The sequence below is a fragment of the Tiliqua scincoides genome, chromosome 11, assembly GCF_035046505.1.
Source record: "Tiliqua scincoides isolate rTilSci1 chromosome 11, rTilSci1.hap2, whole genome shotgun sequence".
Classification (NCBI taxonomy): Eukaryota; Metazoa; Chordata; class Lepidosauria; order Squamata; family Scincidae; genus Tiliqua; species Tiliqua scincoides.
In genome coordinates, this window is record NC_089831.1 from 13006803 (window position 1) to 13024504 (window position 17702).

The 17702-nt window shown below is 46.7% G+C and overlaps 1 protein-coding gene across 1 annotated transcript in view; it reads left to right on the plus strand.

Annotated features, from left to right (window-relative positions):
- CAMK2B (calcium/calmodulin dependent protein kinase II beta) overlaps window positions 1-17702 on the plus strand; it is a 222599-nt gene that overhangs the window by 103089 nt on the left and 101808 nt on the right. Inside the window, exons 3-4 of the mRNA XM_066639773.1 lie at window positions 4392-4451; window positions 16248-16302. Of these exons, the coding sequence (XP_066495870.1) occupies window positions 4392-4451; window positions 16248-16302 (115 nt within the window). The remainder of the gene's footprint in view (window positions 1-4391; window positions 4452-16247; window positions 16303-17702) is intronic.

Consider the following 17702-nt stretch of genomic DNA (forward strand, 5'->3'; position numbering starts at 1 on the left):
TCATAAACACCATATAAACAGCACTGCTTGTACTTTTGCATCAAGGAGGCTCCAGCACCCTGCTTGGAATAAATTATGCAAATCTACAAATTAACTTGAATGTTGCAGTCATAATTATGGAGATTTTCCACAGACATTTGGATATACTTGGTGGGGTGGAGTTCCTTTGGCAGGGAAAGAAGCAGTAGTGATCAAAGGGAAAAAAAGAGGGGATAATTTAAAAAGCCATGCTACTGAGCATCATATGGCCTGTATAGTTTAAGCCTTCAGTGCTTGTTTTTCAAACAACCAAAATATGCATAGGGATCTGATCTGGATTGGGACCATGGTGATCCCTGCAATCCAGATCGGTATTGACACCCCCACCCCATGTGTGCTGTTTTTGTTTAAAAAAATAACCAACTCTAAAGACTGGCATGTTTATGGCATGTTTAAACTCACACGTGCTAAGTGTGATCTCACTCGCTGTGGGTCTTAGCAACAGTCCCATAAAAGTGAATGCCTGTTTTTGTCCCGCATCATGATATTTTCTCTATTTCACTTTGCAGATACAGTTGGTTGTCGATATCTGCAGGGGATCTGTTACTGGGACCCCCCCTCCGCCCAAGATACTGAAATTTGCGGATAATCAAATCCGTGGTCAGGCCTCACAGAACCTCTGGACATGACCAAAAGTGCCATGTCCAGAGGTGTTCTGAGACATGGGAAGGTGGTGCATGTCATCTGCAGATTTGTGATCGGAGGATTTGACTCAAAGGAAATTGCAAGCCCACATTGGAGGGCTTCAGAAGACCTTCAATGTGGGCTTGTGATCCGTGTTGAGTCAAACCTGTGTATGACAGGGACCTACCTGTAATTGTTAATAGAAATGTTTTGGGTTCGTGAATTTGCGGAAATGTAATCGAACTGATGGCATGGACCTCAAGCAGTCCTTCATGCTTTGGGGAAAATTTCTCCTTCCGTTGAATATTGTATCGGGATGATGCATTTTCCTCATTTGCACGTTGTGCTGCTGGTTCCTCTCTGATGACCCCTTTCCTGTCAAACTGTAGTTTGTCATTACATCAGGATCAAACGCTAGTTTACCCGCCAATCAGAAGCCACAATGGGATTGTGACTTCCAGGGCTTTTTTGTGCAAACCATAGTTTGCCCTGCTCAAATGCAGGTCAGGTCAGGCACAGAGATGGACCAAGCTTTGACACTACTTCCAAATGGGTCCATTCAGATGGTCTCCATCAGGGTTGCAGTCTGTTGAACCCCATGGCAACGCTTGTTTTGTTCTGTTGGCAAAGAAAATGGCAAAGCAATCATAGCACAGAACACAAAGGCAGCACAAAAATGAATTCTCGGTGCCTCTATTATTACCACATATGTATTGCATTCTTTCTTTTCTAGGACACCTACAGTGACTAGACGCTCCACGAAGGTTAAAAAGGCAGGCCCTTCCCACAGGCTTACAATCTAAACACTTGTCTGCAGAGATGGTAATCATAGAGTAGGGTGCTTCTCCCTTGGTTTGCAGAGTCAGAAATGGCAGGTTTCTGCATCAGAAGGTGAGGCCACACTTCTTCCTCTGAGAACACAATGGCCATCACGACCAAAGGTGGCAGAAAACCCTTGTCAATTCTGGGAGGTGTGAAGGAGCAAATCAACTCGGGTGGTGGGGAAATGATAGCGGTCGCTGCACCAAATCGCTTTTCGAAAGCAGTTGATATTTTCGTCACTCTGTTGCTTGAAACCTGTTGGCAATTTGCCAAAACAGCTTGTTTAGTATTGTGTTCCACCGATGCTGTGTTAGCCACATAGTTGGATAGGGCCCAACTGCCTTTTCTGAGCTATGAAATAGTGGTACGCGTCCAATTTGGATCAGCTCTATGGTGGTGCTGGGGGAGGAGGGGTTTCGCACCACTCCCGTGATTGACTGTTACCCTGCACGTGCCCAATCTTGTCTGATCTTGGAAGCTAAGCAGGGTCAGGCCTGGTTAGTACTTAGATGGGAGACCGCCTGGGAATACTGGGTGCTGTAGGCTTATACCATAGTCTTTCGAGACTGAAGGTTGCCAACCATTGCCAACCATGGAGCTGCCATGAGCAGCGGGGTAGGAAAAGGTCTGTCCCCCTCCTTCCTCCACTTGCGTGGCCCTTAAAAGCAGCTGTCTTGTGTGGGAGAAGAAGAGAGAGGCAGATTAAGACATCAGGTGCCTGGTGCTTTTCGGCCACTGGCCCCTTCTCCCTACAAATGGTCCTGTTTAACATTGTAAGGTTGTTTTGTTCTTATTTGTTTAAGATGTATTTATAGTTGATCCTCCGTATCCACAGGGAATCCATTCCCAGTCCACCATGGACATCGAACCAGTGGACATTAAAATCCATGGGGGAAACTCCTCAGAGTACCTCTGGATGTAACCAGAAGTGTCTTCCAGTTGCATCTGGAGGTGATCTGAGGCATGAGGAGGCTTTCTTCAAACTGGAAGTGTCTTTCAGAAGCCTCTGGGAGACCTTCTGAGGACAGGGAGACCTCACACAGTCTCCCCACACCTGAGAACACTGCCTGGATGCAATTGGAAGGCACTTTCAGTTGTATTTGGGAGATTCAGTGGGGCCTTCCAGACATGGGTCAGGACTTGCATTAAGTCAAATCTATGGGTCCCAAACCTGGGGATAAGGAGGGTCCGCTTGTATTCATATCTCCTCCCACTTGTAAGCCACTTTGGGGTCCAAGGTTGAGAAGCAGAATAGAAATCTACAAATAAACAAAGGGAATGAGAAAAGAAAGGACGCTTATGATTTGCAGTACACTTTTAATGGAGAACAGTCTGCAGCTCCCACGGAGGGTCAGTGGCTTGTTTGTGTTTGGAATATGGCCTATACGGAGAAATGAACCAGTTTAATTAAAATGGGAGAAAGGAGCCAGCTGGGCAACTGGTTCATACAAAAGTGGTGTTTATTGTGTTTGTTTTTTGCCTGGGAATGACAACTCACAGGCTGCAGTCCAACCCTTCATGCTGCTAAACCAATTTAGACACTACTGCACTGTTTTCAGTTAGTTTTGCATATGTTTGCAGTGGGTATGATAAGTAATTGCAAGTTTCTGCCCTTAACCTCATTTTGAATTGACACTACAGTAATTAATAGTGTATGATTCAGATTGAAGTAACACAGCATATGTTATATGAAAGTTATCTTGCACGTGTTCATTGAACTACCAGTTTTGAACGTTACACTACAGTGATCATTTCAATAATATGCTTATACTTTAGACCAGGGGTGTCCAACCCCTTTAATTCAGAGGGCCGAGTAGCATTCATGATGTCTGCCGAGGGCCGGAAGTGATGTCATGAAGCAGGAAGTGGTCATTAAGCAGGTGATGGCCAGAAATGAGCCCTTTTTCATATTTAGGAACATTAGCTGCAAATCAGAAGATAAAATATGCAGATCTTGATCATATTTTCAAGGTATGAGAGAGCCCAATTTTTATGTGGGCTTCCCTTTCAGTAGTGACTCCTCAGCACAACTCAGCAGCTGACGGTGGTGCTGGGAAAGTCAGAGGGCTGGATAAAGAACTTCCAAGGGCCACATCCGACCCATGGATCTTGCATTAGACAACCTCTGCTTTAGACAAAATAAAAATAATTTTTGAAAAGAATGCAAGTGAAGACAGGTTGTTGTTAACAATATTTATATACCACTTTTCAATGAAAAGTTTACAAAGTGGTGTACAGAGAAAATCAAATAACGAATGGCTTCCAGTCCCAAAAGGGTTCTCAGTCTAAAAAGATACAAAAGAACATCAGCAGACAGTCACTAGAAAAGACACTGCTGGCATGAGGATGGCCAGTCACCACTTCCTCTGCTAAATAAAAGAGGAGCACCCACTTGAAAAAGTGCCACTTACCTAGTTAGCGGGGGTTAAAGGTTCAATAAGGAGTCCTAGTTTCATTTTCCAAGTGTGCGTCATTGCAGGTTTGATATGAGAGGGGAATTGGTGGGCCACTGTGAAATACAGGAAGCTGGACTAGATGGGCTTCTGGCCTGATCCAGTGGGCTCTTCTGATGTTCTCAATTTCTTATCAGGAAAATAGTGATGAGGGATCTCTCTCCCTGCTCCAAATCAACCCCTCCCTGAGACTTAAAAAAAAGATCATGGAATTCCCATTTCCTCTATTATTGTTTGACCCTAGGATTGCTATCCTTACTTGGAAGTAGCTCCCACTGATATTGGTGGAACTAACATCTGCGCAAACCTGTTTAGAATGGTCAACCCAACGCAGGAGAAATGCCAATCCTCATTTGAGGTTGCAGCAGAAACAAAGTACTGACATAAATACGCTTGGGAATTAACTGATGCATTGGTGAAAAAACTAAAGGGTGCTTGCTCTTTTCTCTCCAGATCATCAGAAGTTGGAGCGAGAAGCTCGAATTTGCCGTCTCCTGAAGCATTCCAACATCGGTAAGCATCTTCCCCTGGGCTAGAGAGGTTTGTAGCTTGGAGGTTGGGCTGGGAGGACATGATTCTTGCTTGCCATAATTCCCTGGAACAACTGTGGGTGGGATCACTGCTTCAGTGATGAGGGAATGTTTATTCACTCCAAGGAGGTGATATTTGGCTTATCAGTGAGACGGCATTTGTCCAGGATCTGTTCAAACAGATCTCTGTATGTTGGTGGAGTTGTGCATGGATTCCTTTGCTTGCTGTAACTATAGTTCTAGATTCTAGAATTCTGAATTAATAAAACCACAATTCAGACCTGCAATTGGGATGAATCTGTGGTCAGACACAAGTTGGTTTTTGCAGTGGTAGGAAAAGGCAATCAAATGGCAAGTGCATGCCCCATCCCTTCCCTTGTTCTCACCATCCATTCTGTGCTGTTGCAATTCAAATTGATGTATACTCATGCATATTGCTTGCTTTGTTGTGTATGGAAAGTGTGATGGTTGTGCATACTTGGAATGTTCCGAGGGCCATTTCTGTTTTGACATGGTGGTGATACCTTTCCGTCTCTTTTGGTTGTATAATTCTGTTTGGTGTCTTGGTACGCATTTCTGTGTTAGCTTATATATGTTTATGGATGCATACAGGTGCAGCCTATTTATCCATGGATTTTTTATCTGCAGATTTGTCTCATTTATCTGCGAATGGGGTGGGGGAACTGAAAGTCACACACACCTTTGCCCTGTGCTGGTGTCTTGCTCAGTTCCCAGGCAGCCCAAAACACTGCAGAAAGGCTCCATCTTGACTAGGCAGGGAAATAGCCCTGGAGCCATGGAAGAGGTTCCCTTTGCAAAGGAACAGTAATACTCTTGGAGCTCCTGAGCCAGCAAAGAGGCTGAAGAGCGGAACGAGGGGCAGAAAACCTCTGTAGCCAGAACATGTGCTGGAAGGTGGAGCGCTCTCTCTCTCTCTGTCACTCACACACACACACACACAGGGGTAGGTGCGGTAGCAACAGAGGGGATTGCTTTAAAAAAGCCAGGGAGTGTTTACCTAATTCCCCCCCATGGTGCAGGCAATCACAAGCAAGCCTTCCCAGCAAGCAAAGCATGAGATTTATGCTACAATCCTCTCCACACTTTCCTGGGACTAAGCCCCATTGTAGTCAGTAGGCTTCTTACTTCTGAGTAGAAATGCATAGGATTGGACTCTTAAAAGCTCAGCATCCCACCTGTGAAAGGGGAAGGAGGGGGAGGTAAAGGAGCGGAGGGGAGGGGATTCAGAACAGCTGCCTTAGTTTCCTTCCAGCCCCAAGGCTGCAGCGTATTTGCGTAACTTTATGGAATTTAGCACAATGCGTTTTTTCTTAATTGCGCCGGGTCACTAACACAATGGAACTAATGCGGATAAATAGACTCCACCTGTATTGTGTTTTTGTTGGAAAAACTAGAAATAAAGTTATTTTTAATAATAACTTAATTGCGCCGGCTCACTAACACAATGGAACTAACGTGGATAAATAGGCTCCACCTGTATTGTGTTTTTGTTGGAAAAACGAGAAATAAAGTTATTTTTTAAAAAGTCCTCGTTATGGGATCTAGAGCACGTTTTCAAAAATGTCACATTTACTTTAGTCCTTTGGTTACATCACAGAGATTTATGCCATGCAGGCTCTGATTACCCATCAGTCTAGGCTCCTCTGTTGCCAGCAGAAATGGATTGTTGCATTGAAACGCAGAATAAAATATACACACAAGCTCAATTTACATTTTAATGTTTTTTCCCCTCTGCATACTTCCTTTAGAAGTAGATTTTTATGGGGCTTTCCCAGAAAACGATAGCCAGGAGGTTCTATATCACTTCCGCCTCCGTAAAGCGGAGAAGGAGGCTTTGGGCAACACTGAGTTAGCTCTGTGTGCCTGTGGATTTGTTGGACAAGCGTGGAATCTGACATCTGGTGAGGAATGTGATATTTGAGAGACAGCTGTCTGAACTGAAACAACCTGTTCTTTCCCTGGTGCCAATGTTTTAGTGGCTTCAGAGAGAAGAACACGAAAGCCCTTCATCTGATTCAATTTTTAGATTTTTGGCTAGCACCCATCTCGTCCCGTTAAACCCTGGGCGAAGGGACTCACCACCAACTATTGGAGGAGATGGAGAGCAAGCAGGGTTCATGGGGAAAGAGCTCCTTATTTCTCTGTCCTCCCCACCCCTTCTGGATGACTTACAGCCTAGTACTATGGAAATTGCCTGGGCTGATACAGCAGCACAACTTGTGTGCAGCATCCTGCAGGGGAATTGAGCAGTCTGGAGGTCTCCTTGAGGACAGGGGTCATTTGTCCCCTTGTCCCAGGGAAAGCCCCAGCCACGGCAAGGGGGCTACTTGGACCTGTGCCTGCTGATTCACCTCCACAAGTCCAAATGGATCCTTGTCAGCAGATCAGTTCTGGGAAGAGGAATTGAATATGTTGGCAACCTTCAGTCTTGAAAGACTATGGTATCGCGCTCTGAATGGTGGTTCTGGAACAGCGTCTAGTGTGGCTGAAAAGGCCGATTCGGGAGGGACAATCCCTTCCACACCAGGAGCAAGTGCAGTCTGTCCCTGGTCTGTCTCCCTGGCTATGGGCCTTCCTTCTTTGCCTCTTAGCCTCAGACTGTTGGCCAAGTGTCTCTTCAAACTGGGAAAGGCCATGCTGCACGGCCTGCCTCCAAGCGGGCCGCTCAGAGGCCAGGGTTTCCCACCTGTTGAGGTCCACTCCTAAGGCCTTCAGATCCCTCTTGCAGATGTCCTCAAGATTCTCCCCAAGTTCGGAATTGAATATACTGGGGGTGTAACCAGCAGTGTTACACCCCCTCCTTGCCCACCCCCTGCCCCTCCACTGCCCAGCGTGGACCTTACCTGCTCTGGCATGCGATGGTCCTTAGACTGGTGCTGGCGGGCTGGTACAGGCTTTCCGCCTAGGACCACAAACTTCTATGGTGTTGCAAAGTGCTTCATGGTGCTTTTGCGATAGCCTGCACTGATGGAGCATGTGCTCCTCCAATGCAAGATGAGCACTGGATTGTACCGTTATGTTCCATTCTTATTGTGGATCAGGGAACCAGGTTTCCAAAATAGCAGAGCAACCATCCAACTAAAAAGTCACACATAAGCTAGGAGTTTATCAGGCTGTGATGTTTCATCAGCAGCCACTAGACAGCAACTGAGTAGTTGTACAGCCAGTTCTGCGGCCCCACTCTTCCCGTCAGGATCAGCACAGCCCTGATTTAGAGCACACATCGGGCTCCCGCTCCACTGTATAGATGCTCTGCTAGGTGGAGCTTTGACTGGACTGGAAATTGACCAGGACTTCCCTGGGAAAGGTCCTCGAAATGGTTACTTCTCGACTCCTGTAACACAAGAAATGTGCGGCTGGTGGTTTTGTTTGTATAAAATGAAAAATGCATAAGTAAAGACTGGAAAAGTCAGCCCTGCTGGAAACCAAAGGGAGGCTGCTCCCTCTGCGGGAGGCCAATGGCGTGTGCACCAGTGGAAGTTAGAGCCTCCGTAATAAGTATCATTAGCCAGGACTCCAGCAGTGATCGGGACCCTGAGTCAGCAGGAGTAGGGCCAGCTGGGTCTAAAGATCCAGAAACACAGGAGGCAGAGGAGCTGGATTGGGGCATTGACATTGAACCAAGTCTCGCAACCAAGGTTCTCCCACCGTGATCCAGAGATTTAGAGGCTCCCGAGGCAGATATTGCTGAGAAGCCAGCACCCTCATCCCCATGGGCCTTGCATTCTCCCCTCCCTCACTGGTTCGCCACTGCAGGAGCATGACCTATGAGAAATAATGGAGATGCAACATTATGATATGGACTCCACACCTGGTGTATTGTGTCCAGTTCTGGTCACCGCATCTCAAAAAAGACGTAGTGGAAATGGAAAAGGTGCAAAAGAGAGCGACTAAGATGATTACTGGGCTGGGGCACCTTCCTTAGGAGGAAAGGTTACAGCGTTTGGGCCTCTTCAGCCTAGAAAAGAGGTGCCTGAGGGGGGACATGATTGAGACATACAAAATTATGCAGGGGATGGACAGAGTGGATAGAGAGATGCTCTTTACACTCTCACACAACACCAGAACCAGGAGACATCCACTAAAATTGAGTGTTGGGAGAGTTAGGACAGACAAAAGAAAATATTTCTTTACTCAGCATGTGGTTGGTCTGTGGAACTCCTTGCCACAGGATGTGGTGATGGCGTCTGGCCTGGATGCCTTTAAAAGGGGACTGGACAAGTTTTTGGAGGAAAAATCCATTACGGGTTACAAGCCATGATGTGCATGTGCAACCTCCTGATTTTAGAAATGGGCTCTGTCAGAATGCCAGATGTAAGGGAGGGCACCAGGATGAGGTCTCTTGTTATCTGGTGTGCTCCCGGGGACATTTGGTGGGCCACTGTGAGATACAGGAAGCTGGACTAGATGGGCCTATGGCCTGATCCAGTGGGGCTGTTCTTATGTTCTTAACTACAATTCCCAGGAAGCCTTGCAGGTCCCTTGTTATCTGGTGTGCTCCCTGGGGCATTTGGTGGGCCGCTGTGAGATACAGGAAGCTGGATTAGATGGGCCATGGCCTGATCCAGTGGGGCGGTTCTTATGTTCTTAACTACAATTCCCAGGAAGCCTTGCAGGTCTCTTGTTATCTGGTGTGCATTTGGTGGGCCGCTGTGAGATACAGGAAGCTGGACTAGATGAGCCTATGGCCTGATCCAGTGGGGCTGTTCTTATGTTCTTATGTTTAGTGCTTTGCTCCGGGCTAGAGGCTTGACCAGGTCAAGCCTGGCAAGTATAGAAGGGCTCAGTTACCACAAAGTCCTTGTCGGAACAAATTGTCTTCTCCCCTGGATCTGTCCAAGGTACTGAAGCTCTTCTCCCTGCTGCTCCGTCACTCCTGCTCTTCACAAATGGGCCCAGAGTCCATGCCTGTTGAGTCCTCCTTATGGCCCACTCCAGATCTTCCCACAGAGGCTCAACCCTGCTTGGGCAGGACAATAAGTAGAGGAAAGACCTAGAATATCCTAGTATATGATGACTGGCCTTTAACTCCCTGCTCGCTCCAAGTTTGTTTGCCTTGCAGGGGAAGGCTGCTCTGATTGTGGCCAGTACATGGTAGAAAGTCTTGATGGGCACCTTTCTTATTTGTAGTCTCCCTGTTTAGAAACATCCTCAGCAAATCCTAGCCAATTCTAGGACTGCAGTAGCCTTGGCCATGAGAGGTATGAAATTTTCCAGTTAGAGGAAGGTCAGTGGAGTTGCCTCTCAGTAGCAAATCCTCCTCTGATTACTCACCCTCCTCTTTATCAGAGGGTTGCTGTAGCATCTCCCAGTGGTCCCGATCTTGTGATCCTAATACATGCTAGGTCTTGCATGTACACCTGCCCTTGAAGGACCTGGGGGAAGCTACAAAGCTCAAGTGGGAGGAAGACAAGGCACTGTGCTGCTGCCACCATGGTGATGTTGGGCGTTGCCCCTTCCCCAAGCCAAATCTACCTCCTTATCTCTTTTACAAGGACTGTCCTTATCCCTGTAGTAAAATCAGGGTGTAGGCTTTCCTCTTCCATTGTTAAGGGCAGGGAGCTCATGTATCTTTTACTGAGGAATTTTTTGATTTGCTGGGCAAAATTGGGATGCGTAGAAACTTTGTCACCAATTAAAGGGCTGTTACGGCAGAGAGTTAAGCGACTCGCAGTTTCCCAGGCCCCCTCCAGAGAGTGTGGCCACCATCTTGCAATCTAAGGATGGCTCTGAAATATCCTCCCTGTTAGGAACAGATTTGATACCAACCTTGAGAAAGGCCTCCAAGTCACTACCCTCTGAGCAGAGGGCTGATATCCCAGCTGTGATGCAACAGTCCTTGTAGACGAGGGGCAAATTCTTGTTTTGGCCCCTTGGGAGTGCAGTGAAACATGGCAGGGAGGGGCAGGGGAGGAGGCTTCTGTACTTTGCCCTTGCAGTAGTTCCAGTTGTGCCCCTCTATTTACCATTGATTTTCATGGATGCTTCTTGTGTTCATCAATAGCATGGGGCTAGGAGTGTAGTCCCGATCTGGAACCACAAGGGCAATGTATTAGACTCCCTACCTCCCCCCCCCCCCACCTCTGGTCACAGTTTGGTAAAGTTCTCCACTTGGTGGGCTCTTACCAGTCCTAGTAGACAGCTGGGCATGGCATCTGCTGTTGAAGTACTGTAATCAGTCACTCACTGTCCCCTCAAGTATAGCTGGGCGAATCACTAAGGGTGCAATCTTAACCCACTTTCCAGCACTGACATAAGGGCAATGAAGTTCCAAGGTAAGGAGACAAACATTCCCTTACTTTAAGGAGGCCTCTGTGAGTGACACCCAACTGCAGGATGCAGCACACGTCCCATTGGCGTCACTATGCCAGTGCAGGAAAGTTGGTTAGGATTTGGGCCTAAATTGGTTGTTAGAGAACCCCAGTGGTGTTGATGGAAGGGCTGTCTCACGCTTGGGCCACAAGGAGAGTGGAATCCAAAATAAACTGGTATTGATGAGAGTTGCAATTTAACAAAGGCAATGTAACAAGTCAACTACCTGTAGCAAATTAGAATTGATAATCTCCATCTCCTAACACTCTCTTTAGCACGAGCTTTTTAATATCTAACCTGGAGTTAATTGAACTCAAACAAGACAGTGAGTATGAAGTCTGAAGTCGTCACTTTGAGTGCCTGATAGGGAGAAGGTGGGGTATAAATTTTGTAAATATAATAAAGTATGCACTTAAGAGGAACACTGATTGGTTGCACTTTCCAGGGCAAAATCACTCCAGTTTAGTTCTGTGCTTCAGTAGGAAACACCTGTCTGTGATGTACACTTTTGCAATTAGTATCTGACACTTGAAAAATACAGAAATTTCTTTGGATAGAAAAATGTTAAATGATTGAGAGCAAGCAAATTCAAAATGGGGAAACTCCAGCCTTTGGTAACTTGCACAAGTCAACTTAATTCTGCACTGCGACATGAGGTGGCAAAATAAGGCTGCAATCCTATAGACATTTACCTGAGAGTAAACCTCCGTGTACACGGTGGTATTTAATTCTGGCTAAATGTATACGATTGTGCTGTAAAACATTTATTATATTGCAAGCCTTGGCAGACATGTGATATGTGAAAATAAGGTGTATGTTGACTTGATTTGCAAACAGTTGCTAAAATGCAGTTAGTATTGGGTTGTCTCCTTTGCTTCATGGTCTGACCTGCAGCTGTGTCAAAAGGACAGGATGGTGGTCTTGGCTGGAGCAACTATTTGTAGTCCTTGCTCTTGGCTTAGTCCACCTTACAGGGGTGTTGTGGTCACTGGCAGAGCTGGCCTCTCGGGCACCTGGGGCCATGACACTTGATGCCACGCCCTCCAGCGCCTGACTCGGAAGTAAGTGCAGTGATGTGATGACATCGCCATCAATTACGGTACTTATGAGTTGCAGGCACTCAGAGAGAAGCACACTTGTGTACTGCTCTGAGCAGCCAAGCACTTTTTTTTAAACAAGGAACAAAAGTAGTCAGCTGTTCAGAGTGGTTCACAACCACCCAGTATGCTACAGGCGGGGGGGGGGGGGGAGTGTACAGGAGAAGGTACCTTGACAGCCCTCAAGGTGCCGTACCCAGGGCACTGTACCCTTTGCCCCCTCTTAGCTACATCACTGGTTTTGGTGATCAGAAAGCTGTGATGAAACTATAATGAATAAACAACTAAGCAAATGCTAAGAGGGGCCAGTTTGCACTGTGGATGGCACCTTCCTTTCATGCAATATATAGATGTACTGTTCTTCATGGGTCTCTGGAGAGCATCCAAACCTGCTGTAATCACTATTGACAGGAAGGAAGTAAAATGGGAGATTTTTTTTTTTTTTAAATAGCCCATCAGGCAGGACTTCCAAAAAGCGACCAAGATGACAATTTACAACCTCTTTCCCCAGACCCCTATGCGCCAATATTCACAGTCTGTTTATGCCAGTTATTTTGTTTGAATTCCCCCTTTTTTCTGTTTCTTTTTTTAATCTTCCTCTCTGTTTCCCCCTTCTGAAGTACATTAGTTTCTATGGAAACAATGTCGTCACAAGCACCTTCTAGGTGGTTTTAGAAACAGTCATAAGTGGGGGAAAAAAAGACACAAAAAAAATCATTTTATTATATAATGGAACTGAAACCGAAGCCATGGGTTTGGCTGAACAAGTGGCTCAGGGGTTCTGTGCAGTGCGACAATTGTGCAAAAAAGGTGCGCGTGTGTCTATCGGCGCATTTGCTTTCAGTGCACAATGTGGTGATCTTATGCCTCGAGGCTGTGGTTATTCAACAAGGAAGTCTATTCTTCAAACCAGTGGACATTTTTATCACTTGGGGCTTGATTATCCTGTATGGAAGCATCAAACCAGCAAGAGCTGTTTGCCCTCTCAGTTAAGTGAATTTGGGGTGCATAGGTTTTGACATGGAGAAACTTACCATGAGATGGCTGGAGAAGTCTTTGTTCGGCCTCCTCAGGAAAGATTTGCCTTAGGACTGACAAATGGAATTGTGCTATATATAAGCTCCTGTTTTCAAGGGACTGTGAAATTCTTGATCCCCATAATGTTTGTTCTTTCATTAGTGCAATTATTTTTATATAAATAAGAACATAAGAGGAGCCCCTTTGCATCAGGCCAAAGACCTATCTCATCCAGCTTCCTGTATCTCACAATGATTGTGTTACCACCCTCCCCCTGCCCCCTCTTAAAGGGGCATTGACTAGTGCTTCCCAGGCTAGTGGGACCTGACCCACCAGTTTGGGAACCACTGTCCAAGACCCAAATATGGTGGGTGGGTGGCCTTTTTACCTTGGGCCTGTTGCTACAGTGGCTGCTACTGAAACAACTGAGCTGGGTCGAGGGACTGCTACTGTCTCATCCCAACACGGGCAGGAGGTCTGGCTCGGTTGGTAGAGCTGCCGCCTTGTATACCTGAAGATCTGCCAGTTTGAAACAACCGGAAGTACCCAAGAACTGACGACACGCTGATATACTGATGAGCTGACCCTCGGTGGCAGAGAGGAGTTGCCATCAAGTGGACTGTGGGAGGCGAAGGGCCAGAAAGAGGCCAGACCGGGAAGGAATCCAGCTGGAACGAGGAGTCTCTATGAAAGACTAGAACTACTCAATTGTAAAAATCCCTACGGGGGTTTAGAACAGGCTGCCTATGGAAACCGCCTTGGATTAAAGTCTGAGGAGAAATCTGAAGAAAGGCGGTATATAAATACCTGTATAAATAAAAACATCCCTTGCTCTTCTGCAGTGGGGAAGAAGAGAAAGTGACCAGGGCTGCTCTTGCACCCCCAGCCCAGTGGAAGAGAAGCCCCCAGCTACTACCAGATTCTTCATGGTGGCAGTTTTTCAAAGGGCTCTTAACATCAGGCCTGCTGTCATTTTTAAAAACCATCAGCAACCATAACCAGGAACCTGATTACTTTAAGTGAGTAACCCACTTTGAGATGCCTTGACCTGAAAAGGGAACAGGTGGACTCACGGTATCCCACATCCTCCGCATGTACCAAAAACTGTGGATGCTGGAATCCAGCATGCAGTTACTTACCTGAGGCCTCTGGAGGCTGCTTCAGGCCTGCGCCGTGCCTGCAGGGTGGTCCCCTGGCCTCCACAATGCCTCATGGACACCTGTAGAAGCAACTTCTGACTGTTGTCTGAAAATCAGAAGTCAGTCCCAGAGGCCTCCACGAGGCATTCTGAGACCTGCGGAGGCAGAATGCCTTGTGGGCCTGGCGCAGCCTCTGGAGGCCTCTGGAGGTAAGTACAGTAATTGCACCAAGAGACCCCTCTGTATCCAGTGTCCAGTGTCCATAGTAAAATCCAAGGATACAGAACCCAAGGATGGACCACTGTATATGAATAAAAATGAGTATCTCTGGGGAAAGGGGAGATGATATGGGTGGCTAGCCACTTATGAGTGGCCCTTCCTTTGAGGTCTTTTGGTTGAGTCATAGGAGTACTGCCAATCTCACTCAAAAAACCCACCTCCTGAGATGGGACAGTAACCAAAGGTGAAATTCAATTAGTATCATCTTGCAGATGGTATGGAGTCCCCTATAGTCCTTGCTTCTCTGTGATCCTCCAGCTATTGACTCAAGTAGATCAAAGCAGCTGCCAAGCAAATTTTTTTTTTTGCAGAGCCTCCCTGCTTCACTTGATCTTCGCATATAGGGCCGTTTCTGCAGCTGCAGAGTCTTCCCAGTCGGATTTGTGCTGCATTAGCAACCCAATAAAGTTATAAGCTCAAGGAGTGCCAAGCCATCTCAGGATTTAAGAACTGTGCCAGAGCCTCTCACCTAGTTATTCCACTATAGCTAGTGCATCCGGGCGCTTTGTTTGCTCTGCTGTTCCGTTTTGCGTTGGAATGAGCTGGATTTTGTATAGTTAGCTTTAATGTCTCCCTCTATGCGCTTCCAGAACACATGCGCCTATTTTTAACGCTTGATAGCTGTAGGCACCTTCCTTGTCATTTTCTGCAGGAGTTGCATTTGCCTATGATGTATTTGGTTGCAGGACTATAAAGTTAGGGATTCTTGTCCTACTTTTATTGCATTGCTTGAATATTATGGGAAATCTGTGGATCTTCTATGCTGTTACTGTTTGCAGCTTGTCAAATAAATACAGAGCCTCATCATCATTAAAAAGAAAAAAAGATGCAAATTAAATGACATTATTATAGTGTTAAAATATGCATGCCTCAATATCATGAAAATAATTTCTTTTCATCACACGTTGTCACATGTGCTTTTAGCATTTAGCAAAAAAGAAAAGAGAGCTGTTTTCTGAATGTTTTTGTGTGTCTGAGTGGAGAAGATTTGAGAATCCAGTCCTCGCTTTGCTAATTTTCACCGTCATCTTAACAAAGCTTTCCTACTGCTTTATTGTTTCAAAAACGTTTAATTCATAATTCAGAACTTTGAATGAGTTGAGGATTGTGACCTGCATTTAAAACAAAACTGTTTACAATAGTACTAAATATGGAACCTCCCTGTTCAAGAGCAGAATACCTGTGATTACAGGTTGGATATAAATATGTCTTGTTTGGGAGCTTCCAAGTGGCATCCATAGTTACTCCTGCAAACAGATTGAGCTAGATGAGCATTTAGTCCAATCTAGCAAGGCTGGTGTTTATGTTCTTCTGATCATCTAATTATACAGGAGATCAGCTTGGAAAGAGGCCCTGCACATGCCTGATCTTGTATGATCTCGGAAGCTAAGCAGGTTCAGGCCTGGTTAGTACTTGGATGGGAGACCGCCTGGGAATACCGGGTGCTGTAGGCTTATACCATAGTCTTTCAAGACTGAAGGTTGCCAACCATCTCCCTATACTGAACACTATCTCCTGATCTTGTCTGATCTCTGAAGCTAAGCAGGGTCAGGCCTGGTTAGTACTTGGATGGGAGACCGCCTGGGAATACTGGGTGCTGTAGGCTTATACCATAGTCTTTCGAGACTGAAGGTTGCCAACCATTTGCAGGAAGGTGGTTCTCTGCTGTAGATTGGAAGGTGCATTAGAGAGCCCAATTCCATTCCCTTTTAGGATGGAGCAGAGGGTAGAAGAGGAGAACAGAAAGATGACGATATATTTAGAATATGGGAAGGAACCTGAAGAAATGAGAGGTTGCAATAGAAAGTGCATGGCTAAACTTTTGAAGCAATTGCAAGTTATAGATGTCCAGGAGTTCAGGTGTGGGGATGTACCTGGCCTAACCTGATGTGTCCTTTTTGTGTCCTTTTGCAGTTCGCCTCCATGATAGCATATCTGAGGAAGGCTTCCACTACCTCGTCTTTGACCTGTAAGTAGAAAATCAATCCTCCTTGTATTGGTCAGTGCTCCAGAATTCTTACACTCGGTACTCTTCCCAGACCCCACCTGGAATTGCCTGGAAAGAGTTGTCTTTCACAGCACCATAGCTGCAGAGGCCTGTCCTTTCCCAGGTGTCCCCACTCTGGGTAGTTTTTCCCCTGGCCCCCTTTCTGAACAAATGTGCTGCGGTGGAATCAAGGACACTGTGGCATCCTGGTGGGTGGGTGGGTGGGGGGGGGGAGACTGCTGCAGCTGCAGCAGTTCCCTTGACATGAAGGGGTGGGCGGGGAGGAGGGTGAAGGATCCCGGAATGGTGGTGACTCAGTGCCCCAATATACTGTGCCCAGCACCTGTGTAGCCAGAGATGTGTCCTTGAAGAGCACCTGCACTTTTGCACCTTCCCTGGCTCAAGGGCTCCAGACAGTGATGCCGGCTGCCCCATTTTCCCTTCCCCTTTGGAGGGATGGCTGCAGGCCACGGCCCTGCGCTGTTTCGCTTTGCAAGGTGTCTGGGGGCTTCTGGAGACGCCGTTTGCTCTGCTGCCTCTCGCTCCGTTCCCGATATAGAAGCCGGTGATCTCATCTCTCCTCCTCTCTGACAGCTCCAGTTAAGCAGGATGCTATATTTAGCTCTCCTCTGAGTCAGTGCAGGAGCTGCTTTCCTTTTGCTGGAGTCGCACAGACCTTGGCATGCCCCTGGCCTGTAGCAGGAGGATCAAAAGCCCAGGTTGGATCCTGAGGTCAGGCGGCATGACACACCAAGGCCAAGCATTGGACTGGTCCAGTTGCTCCCTTCTTGTGATGGTTTCACCTCCCATCAATTACATTGTAATTTTCTGGAATTAAAGCTTGATTGCTTTAACTACCTAGCAACACCTTGTACAGGCGAGGTGGTACGTCTGGCCTGGACGCCTTTAAAAGGGGATTGGACAAGTTTCTGGAGGAAAAATCCTTTACGGGTTACAAGCCATGATGTGTATGTGCAACCTCCTGTTTTTAGAAACGGGCTATGTCAGAATGCCAGATGCAAGGGAGGGCACCAGGATGCAGGTCTCTTGTTATCAGGTGTGCTCCCTGGGGCATTTGGTGGGCCGCTGTGAGATACAGGAAGCTGGACTAGATGGGCCTATGGCCTGATCCAGTGGGGCTGTTCTTATGTTCTTAAACTACAATTCCCAGGAGGCCTTGCAGGTCTCTTGTTATCTGGTGTGCTCCCTGGGGCATTTGGTGGGCCGCTGTGAGATACAGGAAGCTGGACTAGATGGGCCTATGGCCTGATTCATTGGGGCTGTTCTTATGTTCTTATGGAATCTGGAAGGAGAGCTATTGCTGACCACTGCTGGTGTTTGAAAAACAGCATAGACATGATGGTGATGATAGTCAAAGTGGG